Source organism: Vombatus ursinus, unplaced genomic scaffold (assembly GCF_900497805.2).
Source record: "Vombatus ursinus unplaced genomic scaffold, bare-nosed wombat genome assembly UNPS02014864.1, whole genome shotgun sequence".
Lineage (NCBI taxonomy): Eukaryota > Metazoa > Chordata > Mammalia > Diprotodontia > Vombatidae > Vombatus > Vombatus ursinus.
In genome coordinates this window covers 16,746,264-16,769,910 of record NW_020954642.1, presented here as the reverse complement: position 1 = coordinate 16,769,910, position 23,647 = coordinate 16,746,264, and the positions used below count along the sequence as shown (strand labels likewise).

Genomic DNA, 23,647 nt, shown 5'->3' with positions numbered 1-23,647 from the left:
CAATATTTTTCTCACATACCATGACCTTAAATCTTAGAGACAAAACAGTTCCCAGTATTTCCTGGAATATCTGGAAGATAAGGGCAACCCGGCACTGTAGCGGAAAAAGTTCTGGGCTTTGAGTCAGGAAGACATGAATTTGAATCCTACCTTAGACATTTATTAATTGTGTGACCCTGGGCAAACTATATAACCTCTCCCAACCTCAGTTTCCTCATTTGTAAAATGGGAATAAATCATAGCACCTATTTGTTGTGAGGATTAAATGAGATAACATATGTAAAGCACTTTGTAAACCTTTGACAGCTATATAAATGTTGTTGTTATCAGGGTTTGAGTCATTGTTTTGGTTGTCTAGACCTACAAAAGGGATGGAGAAAATGTTAAAAATGCAGATTAAATTTCAAATTAAGGATGCCTCTATTGTACATCTCTATAAAGGAAAAGGAAATAGCTTGTCCTGTGACAATCACAAGAGGTCTCTCTCTCTCAGTCATTGCCCGCAAGATTCTTGCCAGTACTCCTTAATCTGCTGATTCTTCCCCTAGAGGATGGTCATCTACCTGAGAGTCACTGTGGCTTCAGAAAGGGCCGAGGAACAGCTGGTCTGGTGTTTGCTGCCTGACAACTCCAGAAGAAATCCCCCTGCCCCTAGCTGAAGGTGGAGTGGCAGGGTTGATGCTCTGCTAAACCTTACCTGGATCTTCAGCCCATCTCTAGCAAAGGCTGCCCTGAATGGGGCATGAAACCATATGGGTGACCCCTCTGTTCTACTTGTCCATATTGGACAATCCAGAGCTTCAGTATTGATTATTTTTAATCTGCACAGAACCCAGTGGGGTAGGTAGGGTAGGTACCACTGTCTCTAGTTTATAGACTAGTCAGTTACCCAGTTGGTCAACAAACTTACTCACAAAGCACTTATTTATGGGGATACAAAGAAAGGCTCTCTGTCCTCAAGGAGTGTGCATTCTAATGGGGAGGCAACAAGTAAATAATGATGTATATACGATATATATATATATATACACATACATATATACATATATATATACATACACACACAGAGATGCGTTTACATATGTATTTATGACATATATATTTTTTGTTTTTTTGTTTTTGTTTTTTGGGTGAAGCAATTGGGGTTAAGCGACTTGCCTAGGGTTACACAGCTAGTGTTATGTGGCTGAGGCCAGATTTATGATACATATGTGTGTTTACATATACACACATATAGAGAAAGAATGAGAGTGAGTAGGTAAAAGTAATTTGAGAAAAGAATGACAATATCTAGCATTTATATAATACTTTAGTTTGCAAAATACTTTACAAATATCATCTTGTTTTATCCTTACAATAACTCTAAGAGGTTAAGTGCTATTATTATCCCTATTTTACAGATGAAGAAACCAAGACAGACAGCTGTTAAGTGACTTACACAGGGTCACAAAGTTACTAAGTGTTTGAGGCCAGATTTGAACTTAGGTCTATCCTAACTCTAGAATCAACACCGTATATACTACATGCCATCAAGTGGTCTCTACTAGGCACGATTACCTTGGTAGGGGCACCAAAAAAAGTCTCTTACGGAGGTGAGATTTGAGCTGAGCTGAGAAAACTAAAAAGCTGAGATGCGGGAAGCAGAGTATTCTAGGTATGGAGGGGTCTTTGAAGTACAAAGCCAAGGAGAAGCGAGATAGTAATAATACTAATAACAACAACAATAATAATACTAGTGGTAGTAGTAACAAAAAACTACTAGTAGCTAGCATTGATAAAGTACCTATTATATACCAAGCACTGTGCTAAGTGCTTTACAAATATCTCATTTGCTGTGTTCAAGGGATTGCAAGTAGGTCATTGTGGTTGGATCCTAGACTGTGTGAAGGGTAGTAAAGTATGAGGAAGACAGAAAGAGGTCCAGGGATGAAGACTTTCTATTTTATCCCAGAGGTAATAGAGGGCTATTGAAGTTCATTGAGCAGGGGGCAGACATGGTCAGATGTGTGCTTTAGAAAAATCACTTTGGCAGATGACTGGCACGTGATTTGGGTGGGGAGAGACTTGAGGTAGGATGACCAGTGAGAAGGCCATTGCAGTTATCCAGGCAACCTAGAATGAAGGCCTGAACTAAAGTTGTTTCTGTATGAGTGTTGAGAAGGGGACATAGAAGTGATATTGTGAAGGTATGAATGATGAGACTTGGGGCTGAGTGCGAGGGAGGAGCTGAGGATGGACAGTGAGGTCGGGAGCCTGGGTGCCTGGAAGGATGGTGATGCCCTTGATGGTAATCGGGGAGTTTGGAATGGGGTAATGTCTGGGAAGAAGGATAATGAATCCTGTTTTGGCCATGTTGAATTTGCGATGCCTATGGGATATCTAATACAAGAAGTCCAAAGGGCTGTTAAAGATGATGAATTGGAGACTCAAGTTAAAATGACTTGTCCGTGGTCCCACCATTTATTAGGCAGCAGAGCTGGGGCTTTTGGCTCCATATCTGGTGACCTTTCCACTATACTACAAAAATTTTCCCTTTTTTTTCTCTCCCCTCCTGCCCTCCCTGGGTACCTGCTATTTGATTAATTTAATTCTTTGGCAAAACCCATGATGTCTTTAATAAAAACACCAACCCTCTTCCCAAAGCATCCACCCCAGGGCCTGGCTGGAGAGTGAGGCACCCATGCCAGGCAGCCCAGAGCTCAGGTGGCGGTACCCTTCAGGGTGGGAGGGGTGGCGTGAGAAAGAGGACTTACTGGAGCAGCTGATTTTGATGGACATGTAGTCTCGACTACAGTCCTTCTTGTAGTGACAGCGTAGCCAGTTCAGCAGGCACAGCCCGTTGTCACACTGCAGCTCCTCCTTCTTACACGGAAGGATGCTCTGCTCATCTGAAGGACACAGAGACAAAAAATAGTGGCTTTTAATCCCTCTTGCTTAGCTGGAAGGAACCTTAAAAATACAGAACCTCAGAATGATGGTCATAGAACATCAGAACTGATTGGCTGGGATATGAGGGATGATCTAGTACCAACTCCTGACTTTATGGATGAAGAAACTGAGGCTCAGAGTGATGAAATCACTCATCCAAGGTGACACAGCTATTTAGTTGCATATCAGGCTTAGAATCCAGGGATGTTCCAGCTCCCAATCTGGCTAGTTGCTTTGCATGATGCTAGCGCCTTCTGAACCCTGTATTCCTCATCTGGCAAAGCCCTGGGCCATGACTCTTCCAGATTGATTTCCAAGAGATTTGTGACTGGAACACATCACCCCATCTCCCCTCTCCCTGACTTTGCATTAGCTACCCTCCATTCCTAGAATGCTCTGCTCCTTCACCTCAGCCTTTTAGCTTTCCTAGCTTCCTTCAAGACAACTCAAATTCCACCTTGACAGGAGATACTTCCTGGTGCTCCCCAGTATCTTCCCTTCACCTTGGAAAGGTGACTTTTATCTGGGTATAGGAATAAGCAAGCTATGGATTTTTGCTGAGCAAGGACTGAGCTCTAACAATATGTACCTAGGGATCAAATTTATCTGGGTGTCCAAGAGAATATGACCTGGTTACTATGTAGATGCTAAATCCAGTCATGGCTGATCCCAAGATGATAAGCACCTCCCCTGCTCCCACTCACACACTCACACACACACACACACACACACACACACACACACACACACTTACACATGACCTCTTTAAGCCATAGCTAACTTTCATTTGGACAACTAACATGAAGTACATTTTAGGATTTTTTTTATGGGATCTATGGTTTCATTAATGTAGAGAACTCCTCATCTTTATCTGCTGATACAAAATGGCACATGCTCTGAAATTGTGGTTATAGAGTTGTCTAGGGCACTAAAAAAAAGGTCAAGTGACTTGTTCAAGATCACATGACTGGTACATGTCACAGTGGGACTTGAGGCCAGGGTGTCCTGGCTCAGTGGCCAGTTCTCTGTCCACTCTGCCATTCTGCGTCTCATGTATCTTAGGAAACAATCATTTATCGGGCATTTACCATACACTGGGAACCACATGAAGACATATAATATAATCCCTTGCTTTGAGAAATTTACAGAATAGTTGGGGAGATAGATATATACAAATAATTAGGATGCAAATTGAAAGATGATGAGTCCATAAGAGAGGTACCAACACTGTCAAGATGTTCCCAGGGATCAGCCACCAAGCTGATCACTAGACAACAGCCTTCAGACCCAAAGATTTTGAATCATATGAGGACTGTTTAACTTGAAAAGGCTACAAACCAAGATGAAAATGGAAGGAGAGTCGGTACATGAATGTTTGCTCTCAGAAACACTCTCAATGTCTCTCTGAAGAACTTTGGAACTGAAAGTGTGACATGGGAGATGCTGGCAAAGGACTGCCCAGCATGGCATGCCTGCAGCAAAGAAGGGACTGTGTGCTCTACAAGTAAAGCAGGATTGCAGTAGCTCAAAAGAAATGTGAGATGTGCAAATCTTGAGACATCTCCATTCCAAATGAACCATTTGTGCCCGGCCTATGGTAGAGCTTTCTGAGCTTGTATTGGTCCCATCAGCCACAGTCAACACACTGTTTCCTGACTTCAACATAATGATATCATTTTGGTCCTGTGAGAATGGAAGGACAATAACCAACCGGCCAAAAAAACTCTGGGAAGTTCAGCCAGGAGATGGCAGGGAATATGACCCCTGTTTTTGAATACCTGGGAAGTGGGGAGGGTGATTGTGTCCTTTTTCGGTTTGATTCCAAAGGGCAGAATTAAGTCAGTCAACAATTCAATAAGCATTTATGAAATGCCTACTATGCACCAGGCGATATGCAATGGATAGAAGTTACAGAGGGGCCAGTTGGCTCAGTTTAAGGTAGACCTGTTTAACAAAAAATGGAATGGGCGGCTTGGTAGTGAGTTCTCATCAGTCAAGGTGTTCAAGCAGAGGCTGGATCATCTCTTCTAGGAGATGTTGTGGATGGCATTCTTTCTTCAGGTAGAATTTGGACTAGCTAATCTTTGAGTTTCTTTTTAGCACTGAGATTTTATGATTCTGTGATTTCCTGGAGAACTAAAAAACAAAAAAACCCCCCAAAACCTCTCCTTCTGGTGTGAAGAGGTTAGGGCAGGAGTGAGGAGCCTTTGGCCTCGAGGCCACACGTGGCCTTCTAGGTCCTCAAGTGTGGCCCTTTGACTATGTTTGGATTCAGTCAAAGGGCCTCACTTGAGGGCCTGAAGGGCCACGTGTGGCCTCGAGGCTGCGGGTTCCCCACCCCTAGGGCAACTCATAAAAGCAGAGAACAGAATATCAAAACATTTTAACAATCCGCCCACATTCTGTAATCCTACAGTTAAAAGATTGAAATCGATTCTTCCTGGTTCATCCTGGAGCAGTGTGCGAATGTGTAAAATAGAATGCAATTTGATGATTATTTATTTGGGAGTGTGGCCACTTGTACAACACCACCAAATGAACTGCAGCTGATGAAAATGTTGATTTAATCTGTGCGCTAAGGACTTAATTAACAATCAGTCATGCTCACTGGAGGTAAAAGCTGTCTTGCCAATGGAAAACAGACCTCCCTGCTTCAGGGCACACTGATCCCTTTCAGCTGCTAGGGGTGGTGAGTCAGAGTGCAAACAATGCTAGCTGCTGGGATTGACCTAGTAGTTCGTTCTTTCATTCATTCATTCATTCATTCTTGTAGTGGGGGGGGGGTAGAAAAAAAAAGATACTTGAGTCCTTGAAACACCTTAACTGACCTTGAGGTTGTCACATATTACAATAAGGGATACTCTTAATGAAGATCCAGAGTCATCCAGATAAGATTAAATCACGTTCACATTATCTTTTGTTCACAAAGTTACAGAATGTCAGAGCTCAAAGGGGCCTTTAGACATGTAAGGTTATGGAGGATGTTAGGAACCATACTGGGAGGACTGTGTGAATATTTAGGGGCCCTGGTTTTAGTTCTGCCTCACAGTCATCTGTACCTTTCACTAGACCAGAAACCTGCTGGTGGAAAATAGCTGCCCAGAGTTTGCTCAAGGCACACGTATCTGTCACTGACTCCACTCACTGAGCCGCGAGTGAATGAGTCCACGGTCTCTGAGCTCAGCTTTCTTCATTTTGCGGCTGAAGTACAGGAGGAGAGTACTTCCATCCCGCTCTCTGACTCATCTCTAATTGGATTTCCTAACAAGGGGAATTCAGCGTGCAGTACTTTGAGCTATTAAGTGGTTCTATTATGTACACGAAGAGTCGGCTTCATTTCCCTCTCATTTCCTTGTTCATCAGCCTTCCACTCAAGGGGACTCTTAGAAATGGAGACCTAAAAAGGTACCATGCTAATTAAAGCATCAAAGGCCCCCCTCCCTCCTTAACTGAAGTGAATTGGGGAGTGGAAAGGGGAGGAAGTTACTCAGGAAAGTTTCATGGCTGAGCAGGTTGTGGCTTCCTCACACTGGACCTAGGGGATGATCCATGACTATCCTAGAGGGGAAAGATTTATCCTGATTAGGATATATAGAATTGAGGCTTCCATTATAGGTAGACAAAAGTGTTGTTGTTATTTAGTTGTGTCCAACTCTATGCACACCTAGACTTTTCTGTCCATGGGTTTTTCTTGGCAAAGATACTGGAATGGTTTGCCATTTCCTTCTCCATTGTGTCCCCATTTTACAGATGAAGAACTGAGGCAAATACGGATTAATTGACTTGCCCAGGGTCACACAGCTAGTCAGTGTCTGAAGCCAGACTTGAACTCAGATCTTCCTGACTGACCAAATGGCTCAGTAGCTGGCCATTTAGATTCAGTAGATTTTAAAATGAGCTGGCAGGTTCCCTTCCCTGCAAAAATCTCTTCAACCCGGGTGACACTGTGTCTGCCTCTCTTCAATGCAATTCATTCACTCATCAGGACATCACCCTCATGATGTCCCTGGTCCTCTTCGAAAATGAGGTATGAAAAACAACCATAGTCACCACGTCTAAAATTCCAACACTAGGAATGTATTTATTGGAATGTGGAAACGGAAGTCAGAGCAACAGGTCGACGTTAGAGGGAGGAAGATTCCTTCAGAATTTAGAGGGGTCCGATCATGAAATGGTCTGCCTTGGTAGGGCGTGAGATTTCTGTTACTGCAAACTTGTAAGGAGAGGTGGGGGACTCAGTGGAGGTGCTTACAGAGGGGATACATGCTTCAGCTAGGTCACAGGTTGGATGCCTCCTGATGTCCCTTTGGACCCTGGGATTCTGAGATTCCCTGGGCTCTTTTTAAAAATCCACATAATTCTGGGAATGGCAGCAACTAGAACCTTGGTGTTAATGAACTTACCATAAATACTAGAGCTGGAAGGGACCTCCCATGAGATGACATGAGTGAAGTCCTTTGTAGACCTTATTGTTGGTCAAACATTGTTGACTTTGTGTGACCCCATGGACCATACTGTCCATGTGGTCTTCTTGGCAAAGATACTAGAGTGGTTTGCCATTTCCTTCTCCAGTGGATTAAGGCAAATAGAAGTTAAGCAACTTGCCCAGGGTCACACAACTAGAAAGTAGCTGATGCCAGATTAGAGCTCAGGTCTTCCTGACTCCAGGCCCAGTGCTCTACCCACTGAGGCACCTAGCTGCCTACTAGACCTTACCCACTAGGTTGTTGTTGTTTGTCCTTTTATCTTGAAGAGGACCAACCCACTAGGCACTCACATTCCATACTTGCATTCTTTGGGAGAGCTGGGCTTCTTACCAGTTTAAAATTTGAGGATAGATTGAGATCATTTTGGCTCCAAGAATTCTAATCATTTGTGTGACCCAATGAAACTGTGTGGTGGTGGGTTTTAGGGGGAGATGGTATATAAATACTAGCTGTTACGATTATTATTTTAATTTATGTGAGAACTAGAACCCAGCCTTCTGGCCTGAAGAAATCTCTGCCCAATGGAAGTGCCTGCTTGTCTTAGACCCTTGGGTCTTGGTAAACACACCTTGAATCCCACTTGGCCTGCCTTTTTGATTTATATTTTCCTCCTCCTGATTCAGATTCTACCCCTCCATTTCCGGATGGGACTTGTCCTTCTTGCATTTGGGATATATGTTTAGCCCTCAGTATTGGTTGGCCCTACCCTGAGTGAGATAGCCTATTTTTGTTCTGTCTCTGAAGAAATCCAATGGCCTCTTACTGCAAAAATTCGAATCCTATACCCTGCATATATGCTAGCCTCCCTGCTCCAGGGTGCCAGTCCTCATAGGTGTTAGATCCTGGTTTTCACATCACCTGTACCTGGGCAGCTAGGTGGTGCAGTGGATAGAGCATTGGCTTTGGAGTCAGGAGGACCTGAGTTCAAATCCAGCCTTAGACATATACTAGCTATGCAAACTTAAGCAAGTCACTTAACCCTGTCTGCCTCAGTTTCTTCATCTGTAAAATAGGAATCATAAGAGCACCTACTTCCCAGGGTCATTGGAGGATTGGATGAGATACACTATGTAAAGTGGTTTGCAAACCTTAGATCACTATATACCCACTAGCTATTGTTATAATTCCCTCCCTTGCAGTTGGGGCATTCCTAGCTACTACACAACTCCTCAGAAACCCTTCACTCTGGAAAATGAAGCTTCTTCACAGGAAGAGAATTTGTAATAGTGGAACATGTAGCCACATTAAACAAATGGTGCTCAGTGAAGGTAGATGGATGAATATCCGAGAAGGCGCTATAATTTGGTCTCACTTCACATGTAGACGATAAACTTTTCTTTATCATCTCAAAGGGAGGGTAAAGACTCATTAGGTTTAAGAAAAAAAAAAAACCAAGAGAGAGAAAGATCTGTAAAATGCAACTGCACCCTTTGGGAAAAGGACTGGGCTCTCAGTCACCACCTCCTTCCATGAAACTCTCCTTTCTACTTACTGGGCACCTAACCATTGATGTACAAATAAAGGTGATGGGAATTTCAAGAGCTCACACCCCACCCAGTGGGCCTTGGAATACTAAAGGGAGAGTGGTAGGGGAGGCAGGAATGATGGATTTAGAGAGCACCTGGGTTCATTTCTTAGTCCTGACCCTCATCACCCATGTGACTGAGTGCCTAGACCCAGTTTTCACATCCATGAAGTGAGAGGGCTGGACCAGACTCCTTTACATCTCTCGGACCTGTGACTGAGAACAGGATGAAGCTTTAAAGGCTACAGATGGGTACTGACAAACTGACAGATAGGACCTGCCCAGGCCAGAACAAAAATAGTTACAGCTTCCAGTTACGTAGTACCCTATAGCTATGAAGCATGTTATATACATTATATCATTTGATATTCACAATAAAGTCGATAACAATGGCAGCATTTGTAGAGTTCTTTAAGATTTGCAAAGCACTTTACAAATATTATTTTATCCTTACAACAGCCCTGGGAAGTAGGTGCTACTATTATCTCCATTTTATAGATGAGGAAACTGAGGTCCAGAGGGAGAATGTGACTTGCCTAAGATGACATAGAATAAGTAGCACAGATGTACTAGAATCCAGGTCTTCTGATTCAAAGTCTTGTGAGAGATACCATAAAAAAAAGCAATGAAGAAATTTAAAAAAAAAATCCTTTTCTGAGTTAAAAACCAGTGAGTTAAAAAGTAATTGAGTAAATAAAAGTCTCACTCTTTTTAACTTAATGAAAGATTTCCTGAATTAATGTCATTGTTTTCTCCGACACCATCTGCCAACTCAGTAAAGTTGTTTTTAAAATTAGCTTAATCGTCTATGAAGTTGCTGTGTCTGCACTCAATACAAAACTTTTAAAAAATGATCTTAGTTGTTTTAAAAATCTTGACTCCCTGCATTTAGGTGACAGGGTGCTCAAAGTGTGCCCTTCCTTGCTGTCTCTCATATGTGCCATGTGTGATACAAAGATGTATATTACACTATCCCTGGCCTCCAAGAAATTGGAATTTTGGGTGTGAAGGAGGATGGTGAATGAAAAGGACAGTATCCATACTACTGATGGCTACCTAAAGGAAGGTGGTGTTCAATGGCAAAGAATCTTGGGCCAAACATGGTGGACAATGTTGGGCCTAGGTTGTGTAAGCTAAAAGCTCTTTGGGTGGTCCTCAACAATTATTAAGAATAAAGGAGCCCTGAGGCCAGAAAGTTTGAGAACTGCTGGACTACATCACTCCTAAGAAGAGGAGCATAATCTTAGATCAGGAAGAGACCTTAAAAGTCAACTAATCTAATCCTTCTCATTTTAAAGATGAAGAACCTGAGGCCCCAGAAGGGTAAGTGAGTTACCTAAGGACACACAGGTGAGGAGGCAGAGCTAAGATTCAAACCCAGGTCCTCTGGCCTGACATTCAATGCTCTTCCCATTGTGCCATGCTGCCTCCTAGATCAGGGCAGGATGGAAAAGAATGAGGAGTCCAGTCTGTTTGGAACATAGAATGTAGGAAGGGGAATGATGTGAAATAAGGCTGGAAAGATAGGTTGGAATAAGACTGGTGAGGTTCTTCAATGCCACCCAAAGAGTGTTTGTTTCTTCTTTCTACCTCATCAGGGGTACTAAACACCAAGAAGGGAAGTGCCTTAGGTGACTATGCCTCTGGGGGCATCAGATTAAATATTTTCATGTGGCAGATGACAATTCAAGTTTCTCCCATTATCCCTAATGACTTTTGTTTCCAAACACCGTGTCAAACAGTAGACATAAAACCCTTAATTAGTTCTCAATTAATTAACTCCTTTGAGAAAAAGAGGAATGAAGATTATATAAGATCAAGTGATATGCTACACTCAGCAGGAATGGGGAGGGAAAAGACATACATTTATACCTATATACCAGTGCACCCCTCAAAAAAAATCAGGGTTAGAAAGGACCTTTGTGGGCCTCTAGTCTAACCTGTACTTGAGCAGGAATCCTCCTTACAATATACCTTACAAGCCTCCACTTGAAGAGCTCCATTACTGATGGGTCAATAAACATTCATTAAGCACCTGCTATGTGCCAGGCATTGGGCTGAGCGCTGGGGATGAAAGTAAGACAAAAGACAGACTCTGCTTTCAAGGAGCTCACAGTCTAACGGGGGAGAACATGAGAAGAACTAGGTATAAACAAGCTCTATACAGGATAGATTGGAAATAACCAACAGAAAGAAAGCACTAGTTTTAAGAGGGGTTGGGAAAAGCTTCCCGTAGATGGTGGGATGTTAGCTGAGACTTGAAGAAAGCCAGGAAAGTCAAGAATTAGGGATGAGAGGAAGACAATTCTAGGTGTGAGGGACCATCAGTGAAAATGGCCAGAGACAGGAGATGGGTATCTTGTTTGAGGAACAATCAGGAGGCCATTGTCACTGGATCAAAGAGTACATGGAGGTGTAGAAGGTATAAGAGAGGCAGCTAAATGGTACAGTGGATAGAGTACCAGGCCTTGAGTGAGGAGCTGTGGCTTCAGAAACTTTTACTAGCTGTGTGACCCTGGTCAAGTCACTTCACCCTGTTTGCCTCAGTTTCCTCATCTGTAAAATGAGCTGGAGGAGGAAACAGCAAACCACTCCAGTATCTCTGCCAAGAAAACCCCTAACTCAGTCATGAAGAGTCAGACACGACTGAACAACAGAGCCAGTCCATTCCATTATAGGACAGGTGTAATTACTGGGAAGTTTTTCTGTGCCCCAAACCTAAATCTGCTTTTCTACAACTTCCATCCATTACTCGTTAGTTGTTCTCACTAGGGCCAGGCAGAATAAATGGAATACCTCTTCCATTTGACTGACCTTTGAATACTTGTGGATTAGGTATCACGTCTCTGCTAACCCTGTTCTGCAGGCTTAATTTATTCCTTGTTCCATGGATAAATCTCCATACTGTCTAGTCTCCAGTTCTCTCCCCATTCTGGCTACTTCACCCACCTCAGGACTCTCTCAGGGTCATCAATATCCTTCCTAAAATGTGTGTTCAGAATGGAACATAACACTGCAAATGTGGTCTGACTTGGGGGGCAGGGTAAGATGGAATTGATATCCCTCTCTGTCTCTGGAAACTTGGCTTCTCTTCATGGGGCCCTGAATCTGTGACACAAACCTGGAGTTAGCCTTCTGGCATTTCCTGATTGAATCCAACCCTAGCTATCAAGAATATTCAATATTAGAATTATTATTGGCTTAATCAAAACTAAAGAGCTGACATTAATAGGGTGAAGGATTTGGAGTCAGGAAGACCTAAGTTCATATCCAGACTCAGGCACTTACTAGTTGGGTGATCCTGGGCAAGTCACTTAAACTCTCCCTGCCTTAGTTTTCTCATTTGTAAAATAGGTTTAATAATAGCATCTATCTTCCAGGGTTGTTGTGAGGATAAAATGATACAATTTTTGTGAAATGTTCTGTAAACCTTAAAGTTTATATATATTTTATATCTATATATAGATATATAAATGCAATTACTACTACTACTACTACTACTACCACTACCATTACCACCACCACCACCACCGCTACCACTGCTATTATTACTACTTCTACTACTACTACTACTACTACTACCACCACCACCTTGACTGCTGCTACTACTACTACTACTACTTCTACCACCACCACCACTACCACTATTACTATTACTACCACCATTACTTCTAAATTTTCAAAATGTCTAGTTCCTATTACCTTATTTGATCTTTTCAATAACCTAGTGAGGTAGGAATTATCATCTGCATTTTATAGATGAGGTGGAGGGAAATTAAAAGATTTGACTGAAATCACAGAGCTAATAAGTAGGAGATACAGGATTTGAACCCAGGTCTCATGACTCCAAATATAATGCTCTTTCCATTCCACCACAGTACCTAGAATTATGGAATCCCTTGGGAATGTTTAGCCTGGAAAGGAGAAGCTTTGTTGATGGTGACAAGCAATACTTCTTATATTTAAATGTCAAAAGGCTATCATACTGGAGACAACTTGGATTTGTTCTCTTTCCAGTCAAATCTAAGTTAAATCTAAGTTCCTTGAGGGCAGGGGCCGATTTCATGTTTGTGTTTGCATTCTTAATGCCTACCTCCTTCCCCCCTTAATAAGTGCTAGCTGATTTGAATTGCTCAGCTCCAAGGCGCAGAGGGTGAAGCTTTGGGTGAAGTCCCTCAGAAGCAGATTTGTCTTGATAAGTGTACGGGCCAATGACAGCCCAGTCCTTAGAACATGCTTAGATCTGCCCTTCCTAGCCGGTAAGCATTCTTGCCTTGTTTCATTCCTACGCATAAAACTTTGGGGAGCCAGCTTCTGGCCATGAGTAATCGAAGGGTTGGTAGAATATGACGACAAAAAGTCTTCTAATTGGCAGGAGCCGAAAGAAATAATGACTCAGGAGTGCTGAACTGGAACAGAGTTCAAATACAAAAGGGGCTACTGATCTTTTGATTTTTTTTTTTCCTTCCTGGTATAGTGATGGAGGACTGCTATGAGCTGCCAGGTAAAGGGGAGGGTAGCTGCCTTATCTCCTACTTGACTGCTCCATGTCTGTGGGCATTGTTTCTTTGGTACTTATTTTCTTCCCCCTAATCTTAGGTAAATAAATATCCTGAGATGGAATTGTACTGGCAGGAACCATTCGAATTTGGGACATCCTTAGGTTCCATCAAAGTCGTCAGAAGCCAGGTTTACAGAAACAGTGGTAGCCAGTGATAGAGAAAATGCCTAAAGAATCCCCAGAGGATTGTGGTGCCCTGGATTATCATGACCCTTAGTGGCAGAGAGAAGCATTGGCTAGGAACTCTGATCCTCAGAACTCAGCAGTAAGCTCCATCTAAGGAAAACGTCTTGAGGATAATACAAAGGGAGAAACGGACTTCTGAGGTCAGGAGGTACCGTTTTACCAGATGTATTCTCTCTATGTGTGCTCCATGGCCACTCAACTTTATTGTGAGCCCATTCTCAATGGGGTAATATTCATAAAGCACTTTGCACAGTACTTGGTACATAGTAGGCATTTAATAAATACTTGTTCCCTTCTCCTCCCCATCTCCTCAAGGACCTTGTATGTGCAAAGGTTGAGTACAGCCTTGCTTGGAAAGATTGTTTTTTTAAGAAATGTTTTTTGATATTCCTTCTCTGTAAACCCCTTTTATAAAGGCTAATAGAGTTCAACTGGCTGATTGATAATGGGGAACATACTGGTGAGGGTTCAGGAACAACAGTACCAGAAATCTCAATCTCTCAGGGTTAACCCTAGAAACTTGCATGGAGTAGTAGTCAGTATTCTCTGGGGCCCCTGCCTGATCATGTAAGTGACAGTTGGGGAAGTGTCCCAGAAGGGAAGACACATAAGGAAACTGACAATTAAGGCTGTCTAAAAATGGAAGGAGCTACCTTGGGAGGTAATGAGTTCCTCATCATTGGAAGTTTCCAAGTAGAGAATGGCTAATCTGTTATAGAGGTGATTTCTGTTCAGGTACTTGTAGATTAGATTTTCTTTGGCATCCCTTTCAACTCTGAGACTGAGTGAACAATCCTTGTAAGTCTTCATTTTTGAATGAAAAAAAAAAGCTGAACTGGTTTTGTCTTACTGCAAAAAAAAAATCCTTATTTTTTAGCCAACACTTATAAAAATTAATATAGCCTTCATATACTTAAATTTTTTTTAATCATGCAGGCTACTATTGTAAAAGTTAGATGCTCCCAGGAGTGTACTGGTATATTTTTAACAAGCAGATGTCTGAAAAAAAAAAAGGAGTATGTCCACTCAAACTTTTAAATTTAATCTGTGTTAACATTTTCTCCATCACTTTCTCAAGTCTAGATAATCAACAGAACAATAAATCAAGCCCTGATTTTTAGTGCTTGCTGATTTTGAGACATTTGCCAGTTTCTTAGGTATAAATACTAGTACTGAAAATTTAACAGTTGACTCTATCCAAGGCACAAGCTGACTGCAGCATACCCCTGGATGCTACATGATCCCTAAAGTTCCTTCATCTCCAATATTCTCTGCTTTAAGGTCCCCCCCCACCTCTAATCTTCCATGATTACATATGGGATTAATGGAATTTGACTTACTAAAAGAAAATGTGGCCATTCCAGTCTCTTGGCACAATGTGGGATGGAAAGAACACTAGCAAATTAGTAAACCTGGGTTCGAATTCTAACTTGGTTATTAGCTTACAGTGTGAAAATCATAAGCCACCATCCCTTTTCAGACTGTAATTCCTCCCCCTGCTTTTTCAAAAGAGGTATAAATTAGATGCCCTTTAAGGTCTCTCTAGTGTTAACAGTCTCTGGTTTCCATTGATGTTCACTATTTCATTTAGCTTCTCATGCTCATCACTTTTTTTTTTGCTCCAAGAATCAGAGGCAAATTCCAAAGGAGTGAATGGAATTTGGCTCTCTCCAATCTCCTAGCTTGCCCTCCCTGCAGCCAGTTCACTCCTGAGGCTCTCCTGCTGCTTGCCAGAACCACTGGAATTTCCCAACAGCCTTCAACATCATCTTTCCTTCCTAGGGCTCCAGCTAAGCAAAAACTTCCAGCCAAGTGCTGAGAGGCTATCATTGCCCAAGATGGAAATGTAGCATGGCTCAGTGGAAAGAACTCTAGATTTAGAGCCAGAAGTTCTTGGTTCAAATCCTTTGTTATTTGTTTACTCCAAGAAGTCACTTTTCCCCTCTGGGCCTCAGTTTCCTCCACTGGTCAAGATGATCCCCAAAGTCCTTCCCAGTCCAAAATCCTATGATCCTAGGAGTTAAGGGCATGGAAATGGTCCAAAATATATTTGAAATGGAAAACCAACCCCAAAGGAACCATGAGGGACAAGTGGGGGAGGGGTACTCCTGCTGGCAAACAGTTTTTTTCCACCTTCCTTCAGCAGAAATTAGTTTGCTTCTGCTTGCAATGGCTCCCTGGCTCACTAGATCACTCCCAGAAGAATATTCACATTCATACAGCTGTATGTATTTTACTGTAAGGCAAGCCTTTATGGTGAAGAAAAAAAGATTACTTATAGACATCAAAATAATTGCTTTTTCCAATATAAATGGAGATTTCAGAGACTCAGGAAAGTATGAAGAAAAAACCTCAGCATGTATGTGGGGTAAGGATTCAGAGTTTCCTAGGATTTGGTCTCAGAAGGAATCTTAGGAATCATCTCACCCAGGGTTGGGGAACATGCACATGTGGCCTTTTAGGTCCTCAAGTGTGGCCCTTGACTTGTCCAAGGCAACACAGGTAGTCAAAAGCAGATCCTGCTCTTATAAGTAGTCAAACGACGTGAGCAAATAGTTCTTCTCAAAAGTACTGCAAACTATTAACAACCATATGAAATACTGCTTCAACTTACACATAAGAATAAAACAAAGCAAAAAAAATACAGAGATTTCACCTCACACCTAATAAATTGACCAAGATGACAAAAGATGAGAATTGTCCATACGGGAGGGGTTGTGGAAAGCTAGGCACACTAATTTACTGCTGGTGGAACTGTGACTTTGTCCACTCATTCTGGAAAGTATTCTGGATCTATGCTTAGAAAGGGACGAAAATGTCCACACCCTTTGACCCAGAGATTACATTGCGAGGTATATATCCCAAGGAGATCAATGATAGAAAGGCCCAATGTATTTATAGTGGCAATTTCTGTTGTAGTAAAGACATCTGCAGATGTCCATCATTTGGGGGCAATGGCTCAACAAACTGGCACATGAATATAAAAGAGTATTACTCCACCATCAGAAATGATGAATAAAAGTAACACACGAGGACATGGAAAGACTTAGATGAACTGATGAAAAGTGAAGAAAGAAGGGGGCAACTAGGTGGTGCAGTGGATAGAGCACTGGCCCTGGATTCAGGAGGACCTGAGTTCAAATCCGGCCTCAGACACATAACACTTACTAGCTGTGTGACCCTGGGCAAATCACTTAACCCCATTGCCTAGCCACCCCCCTCAAAAAAAAAAAGCGAAGAAAGAAGAATCAAGAAAACTGTATACACAGTGACTACAGCAATGTAACTGGGAAGAATGATTACAATTAATGTGAAAAATGGACACTTTGTAATTATCATGACCAAGCGTGATCCCAAAGAGATATGAGAATGCATCTTCTTCTGTCTTTGTAGAGATGAGGGCCTATGGAGGGGGAACACAGCACGTACCGTCAGATTTGATTCATGTGTTAGTCTTGCTGAACTGCATTTTACCTCTCTTTTAAAAAAGTCTTTATTATAAGGGATGGTCGGGGGGTTCGGGGATATATTAGGAAAGGAAGGTCATCCAAAAAGACAAGATATCACTTTTTTTTTTTTTAAAGCAGAGCCTGGGATCCAAACCCCCTCCCCTTTTTTTTTCCTGACTCCAGATCCAATATTCTTTCTAGTACACTGTACTCATTCTTATGCATCAGGGGAGGGAAGAGACAAAGAGGGTTGGGAAGGACAGGAATCTAGACAAGGTCCTTAATAATAGCTGATTTTTGTTTGGTTGCCAGATGTAAATAAATGACACATGTTGTTTCTAAAATCTTCCCCTTCTCTCTTTGCCTCCACAATTAGGGTCCTTTCCTGTTATTTCCGTGCCGTCCAAAGTCCTGTTATTTATAAATCAGTATAAATTACTTTTGATCTACAGATTTTTTTGGGGAAAGGGGTGGGGGGAAGACTAGAATCAAAGGCCTACCCAGAAGAGACTGGGGGTCTTGCTGCCTTTTAAGAGCTGAGTGACAAAGCAGTCTCTGTCACCTCTGACTACCTGTTTTCACAGGCTGCTGCTCTCTCCTGGTCTCTCACTTCCATCTTTTCTTCCCAAATCTTCACCATAGACTCTGGGCATTAAGGACAGTGAAGCAGTATGAAACTGTGGATAGGGTGCTGGTCTAGGAGTCAGGAAGACCTGGGTTCAAATCTCACTCAGATCCATACTAGCTGTGTGACCCTACATAAGTTACTTAATTGCTCCATGCCTTAGTTTCCTCATCTGTAAAAAGGAAGGTTTTGTTTTATTTATTTTTTCAAAATCTATGATCCAATGATTCCCCAAATACCAACTTGAAACTTTGTTAATATGATCTACTCTTGGAACAAAGGGTCAAGTGAGTCAGAGCAAAAGTCCAAATGAAATGCCTAGAGACCACCAAGCTAAATGCCCAGGAACCACTGACTAATCACCAGCTAAATGTTTCTTAAAGAGATTAGGAAAAAGCTGCCTAATTAGACAAAGGAAAGAGTTTTCTGGCCCCTGGGAGTTTGCCACCCACTAACCTACACCAGGAGTAAGCCCTGCTCTTACACATAAAAGTCATCTGGAGAAAATGCAGCCTATACTGACTTCTTTTTCCACAAGGATCTTTTAAACACAAAAGAAGCACTTATCTGTCTGGAAGGGGATAGATAATAACAATCCACATGGATACAGCTTACTGAGAAAAAAGCTTATTTCAAAACGACAGTAGGAAGGTAAAACAAGCATTATTTTTACATGTTACGGTGAAGAAACTGAGGTTTAGGAGTAAGTACTCCCCATCCCAGAGACAGGTGAAAAAATGAGGATCATAAAGCTGGAACATAGACACCATCTAGTCTAAAGCTTTCATTTTTCAGACGAGGAAACTGAAACCCAGAGTCTTTCTCCAGGTGACTCAGGGGCCACATGGGGACAGAGACAGGAGCTCTACCCAGGCCTTTCCATTTCAAGTTCAATGCTCAGCTCATCACTTGGATTCTATAAACTTTACAATAGGATAGAGGAGGGGAGGGAGGTGACATAGCTACTGATGTTCCCATAAACTTTTCTCTAAATATTTTCCTAGACAAACACTTCTTCACCACTTGTGTGCTTGGATTTGCTCAGTAATAGAAGGTTAATAAGCTCACGGGCCCTGAATATGACGGTGAGGGCCTGGGAAATCAAACGTTGTTCTCCTCTTGAGTTCTGCTTTAGTTGACCAAGCTTCTCTAAATGAGCTGCCTCTGTAGCTGTGACACCCGGGAAGATGTTTGATCTGTACCCTCCCCCCTAAACAACAAGAACTCATTCTCTGATCTCGATTAGTTTTGCCCCCTTTGTGGCTCTGAGGTGGTGGTTTGAGGGTGAGACCAGCGGAGAAAGGTTTTAAAACTTCTCTCCATTTCCTGGCTCATTCCCCGACTTCTTAGAATCTTTCTAAATGAGACCCCTGACTCCATGCACTAGCTGAATGAGAAGATTAGGGAAGAGACAACAGGGGGGGAAGAAGGAATGGAAGAGCAAGGAGCAGAATAGAAACTTTCACCAGACCCGAGACTGAGGGGGAAGGGGTGTGTGGGGTGAGCGGCTTCCCCCCCCCCCCATGTCAATGGGTTGGATTAGAAGAGACCTTTAAAGTCCCTTCCATTTCTAGAGCATCTGATCCTAAGAGTCAGCCTAACCACCTCATTTCACACAGGAGGAAACTGAGTCGGGAAGGGATGATTTGCCCAAGGACCCCCTCCCTCTTCTGCCCTTTGGCAGGGGCTACAACTGCCTGCCATAAATGGGGAGGGTGTCAGTGTGTCCATCTGCCAGTCCTTTCGGCAGCTGTGACCCAGGACTCGGTGAGCTCAGGCTGATGGGCAGAAAGGGGTGGGGGAGGGTGAGGAAGGGTGGTGGTGGGGGTGTTGCAGAGACCGGGAAAGGGACTGCGGGGAAGAGAGATGGAGCGTTTTCCCTTCCCCCACCCTCCATCCCTCATCCTTATCCTCTTCTCCGCCCCCCAATCCCGGACCCCCGTCCCCTGTCTTCCCGCAGTCCGCCTCGCGCTGCGTCCCCTTACCCGGGCACACGCAGCCGGCCGCGGTCCTCTCCATGCGCCCTGAGCTCCTGGGAGACACCGCGGGGGGCGGAGAGGGGGCCAGGCGTCTCTCCTTCTCTGCCTTCTCCGCCGGGCTGGGCGGGGCGCAATGGAACTGGGCGGGGCGGGGCCCGGCTCCCGTGGGCTCGGGCCCGGGGAAGAGAGGCCGGAGAGGGCAGCCGGGAGCCAGCGGCGAGCCGAGTGAGAGCTGGGCGGGGGGCTGCCGCTCGCATCCGCCTAAAAGCGCCCAGGGCGCATCTTGGCCACGCGGGATGCTGAGTCCCCTGGGGCCGGACCAGGGGTGGACCTGGGTGCCCTCCTATCCCTTGCAGTCTAGCCCATACCCCGGGGGGGCGGGGGGCGCAGGGAAGCAGGGGAACCCTGAGCTGCCTCCTTCAGGGCGAGCTCCGAGCTGGGCCGCTGGCCGTGGCGAGCGACGGCCGCCGGGATCGCTGGCCGCCGCCCATCGCCCCTTCTTTCCTTCTTTCCCTGGCCGGGTGCCTCGAGAGGCGCAGTGGTGTGCGGTGCCCCCGCGCTCGCTCCGGCTCCAGCTCCGCTCCGAGGCTCCGGTGCGCTTGGCTGCTCCGCCCTGGCGGCGCCTACTCCGGGGCCGACAGCTTCACCCCGCGGGATGTGTCACATTTGAAAGAGTTCAGGGGAGAAGGGAGAGGGAGGGACACGCGCGCGCGCACACACACACTGTACACACACACACTGTACACACACACACACACACACACACACACACACACACACACACACAGATTAGAGGAGACAATCAGACGCTCCAAGAGAGTGAGACAAGGGGAGACAAACACACACATAAAGGGAGAAAAGGGAGAGACCTGAGTAGATGCAGATGATAGAGAAAGGGAGAAAGGAGCCACCCCTTCCACCGGGAGACGAGGGAGGACAGACAGGTTGAGAAGGGGGGGGGGGCTGGGAAAAGCCTGAGAGCGGGAAGGGGGCAGGGAGAGGACAGAAAGACGGGATGGGGGCGGGGGAGGTGCCGCAGGATCTGCAGTAGCTGTGCCCGGGGAGGAGGGAAGGGCAGCTGCCTCCTGAAAACAAACTCAATTGCTCCGCAAAGAAGGTTGGGGTGGGGGTAGGGTAAGGGTAGGGGTAAAGGTGGGGGTGGGGATGGCTCGGGAGAAAGCTACTCGAGTGCCAAGGTTTCTTAATTAGTTGGTTGGGCTCTGGTGGCAGTGGTTTAAGTAGACCTTCGTAGAATCACAGAATATCAGAGATGAAAGGCATCTTGGAACCTGCAATGTGAAAGCCCAAAGGGAATTTCGGATAGAAATGTTAGAATATGGGATGTTAGAACTGGAAGGGACCTTTGACAACATCGACCTTTTTGTGTCAGTTGACCCTCCTGGCAGTCTGGTGAAGCCTATGGACCCCTTTTCAGAAGAATGGTTGTCAGTTCATAAATAAAATACATAGGATTGCAAAAAAAAAATACATTATATTGAAATAGTTATTAAAATACTTTTTTTTAAAAAGCAAGTTCATGGACAACTCTTCTCCCATTTCCCCATTAATCTAAGTTCCTTATTTTGCAGGAGAGGAAACAACTTTGAGAAGTTAAGTGACTTGCTTAAGGTCACACAGCCTTTTCCTATCCCTTTATGAGATCTCAGGCAAAATATAACATTCCTTCAAATGCCAACCATTCCTCCCCGCCCCCCCCACCTCATGTGCTTAGCCAACCCCTGGGTTTACCAAAATACAGAAGAAAAGGTGGAGGCAGTGTGAAACTTTGGCCTAAGGTCTAGGAAATGTGGTTTCTGATTGAGACTGCTGTCTTAAACCTGGACACGTCACTTGGGTGTTGGGGAAGGAGGAGGAAAATGATGTGGTGGAGTACAGAGAGGGCAGCTAGGTGGTGGAGTGGATACAGCTCCAGGCCTGGAGTCAGGAAGACCGAAATTCAAATCTGACTTCTGACACTTTTACTAGCTGTGTGATCCTGGGCAAATCACTTTACCCTGTTTGCCTCAGTTTCCTCATCTGTAAAATGAGGTGAAGAAGGAAGTGGCAAACCACTCCAGTATTTTTGCCAAGAAAACCCCAAATGGGGTCATGAAAAGTCAGACGTGACTGAACAACGACAGAATATATGGCACACAGAATTTTGAGTCAACAGACTCCAACTGGGTTTGAATCCCAGTTTAGCTATTTCCTCTCTGTGACTTTAGGCAAATAATTTCTCCTTTCTTAGCTATTGTTTCTCATTTGTAAAATGAGATGACTTCCAAGGTCCCTCCAAGTTGAAAATCATAATATGTATATTTACGTTCTCTGATCTGTCTCAATGACCTGATGGGGTGCTTATGTGGCTGAGATGAAGGCCCTAAAATGTTGCATGCTTTCCAAAGGGACACAGATGCAGGGAGAAGGGAAGGGCTAAAAGGTGCCTCTCTGGTGTAGGCTGCATTCTTACCTTTGTCCCTAGCTATTCATCTACCTAAGGTCCTCCATCCTCAGAGGAAAACAAGAGGTAGAACTGACTGAATTAAATGTTAATATTCCAAGTCAATGTGGAGTACTTTACTGAGGGAGGGGGACTTCTTAGTCAAAAACGATTATTGAACAAGAGAGCTGTTCAACACCTCCTTTCCCACTTCCTACCTGGGGGCAGAAGCTTCCTCTCCCATCTCCTGCCTGAAGTGTGGAGGGTAATCATCATCATCATCATCATCATCATCATTATCATCACTTATATAGCACCTGAAGGACTTTAATAATATTAATTATAAGAGCTAAATGTTTTACAAATATAATTTAATTTTATCTTCACAACAACCCTGAGAGGTAGATGCTATTATTAGCCGTATTTTATGGGAGATACAGAAATGGGGATACTGAGGCAAACAGGTTAATTGATTTACCCAAGGTCACAGTTGGTGCCTGAGGTAGAATTTGAATTCAAGTCTTCCCAACTCCAAGCCCAGCCCTTCTATCCGCTGTATCAGCTAATGGGATAGTCCTCTGAAGAGAGTGAATTACCACCCAGTCAAGCCAATGGCTAAAAGTAGGAAAAAGACTTCAGTTGACTACTGAAGACTGAGCCCAGGGAGCCCAGTGGATTGACCCAACCAGCAGAAATGCTGCATCCTGGGAAGAGCCCAGTGGTCAAGCAACATCACTGTCTTGACTCAGCCCAGATGAGCTTGGCAGCAGTAACCCAGTGGCAGAGAGCTTATTTGTTCCTATCTAGTAGCCTCTAGACTGCTAACCTCTAGCAGTAACCTCTGCTCAATGACAATCTTAATCATCACTTTGAGCACCTCACGCCCATTAAGGCAATATGGCACCCTTCTTATGACCTTATTATGGTGGGTTGGTACACAGACCCCAGTTTTGCAAGTTTCACCCCTTATAAGCCTTGGACAATTGATTTATTTGATGGGAGCTCAGGGAAGAAAGTTTTTCAGTTTTGCGACCCAGACTCCTCCAGCATCATCTTGCTAAATAAGCGTCAGAGTGGCTTACACAATCCATCCAGCAGCAGCCTTAGCTGCTGTGAACCAGCATCACTGCCTAGCTATGTGCTTGAGCCCCAAAGTGGCCTTTACAGCTGAGACATGTTACCTTGTGAGAAGTCAGCCCATCTTAGCCACCTGTCTAGTGAAGAAAGCATTCCCTGAGATAAGCTACAGCAGTTAAATACCAGAAACAACTTGTCTTTCACTGATGCCACACTCCACAGACAAGATTGTGTTGACCCTGAGGAGAAAGAAAAGGCAGCAAGTAATTCCAGTAATTCCAGAATTATTAGTTACTTTGGCCATGCATGCTCACTACATGTGTGCCTCACTTTATATTTAGTCCAACTCTTCCCCCTGTGGACTCTGTATGTGTGTGTGTCTGTGTGTGT

General features: G+C 44.0%; 1 protein-coding gene across 1 annotated transcript in view; it reads right to left on the bottom strand.

Moving 5' to 3' along the window:
• The window catches only part of LOC114027934, a 102,813-nt gene extending 80,389 nt beyond the window's left edge, over window positions 1-22,424 (bottom strand). Inside the window, exons 1-4 of the mRNA XM_027842083.1 lie at window positions 22,399-22,424; window positions 20,109-20,363; window positions 19,747-20,048; window positions 2,754-2,888 (exon numbers count right to left, since the gene is read on the bottom strand). Of these exons, the coding sequence (XP_027697884.1) occupies window positions 2,754-2,888; window positions 19,747-20,048; window positions 20,109-20,363; window positions 22,399-22,424 (718 nt within the window). The remainder of the gene's footprint in view (window positions 1-2,753; window positions 2,889-19,746; window positions 20,049-20,108; window positions 20,364-22,398) is intronic.
• Window positions 22,425-23,647: the final 1,223 nt, after the last annotated feature.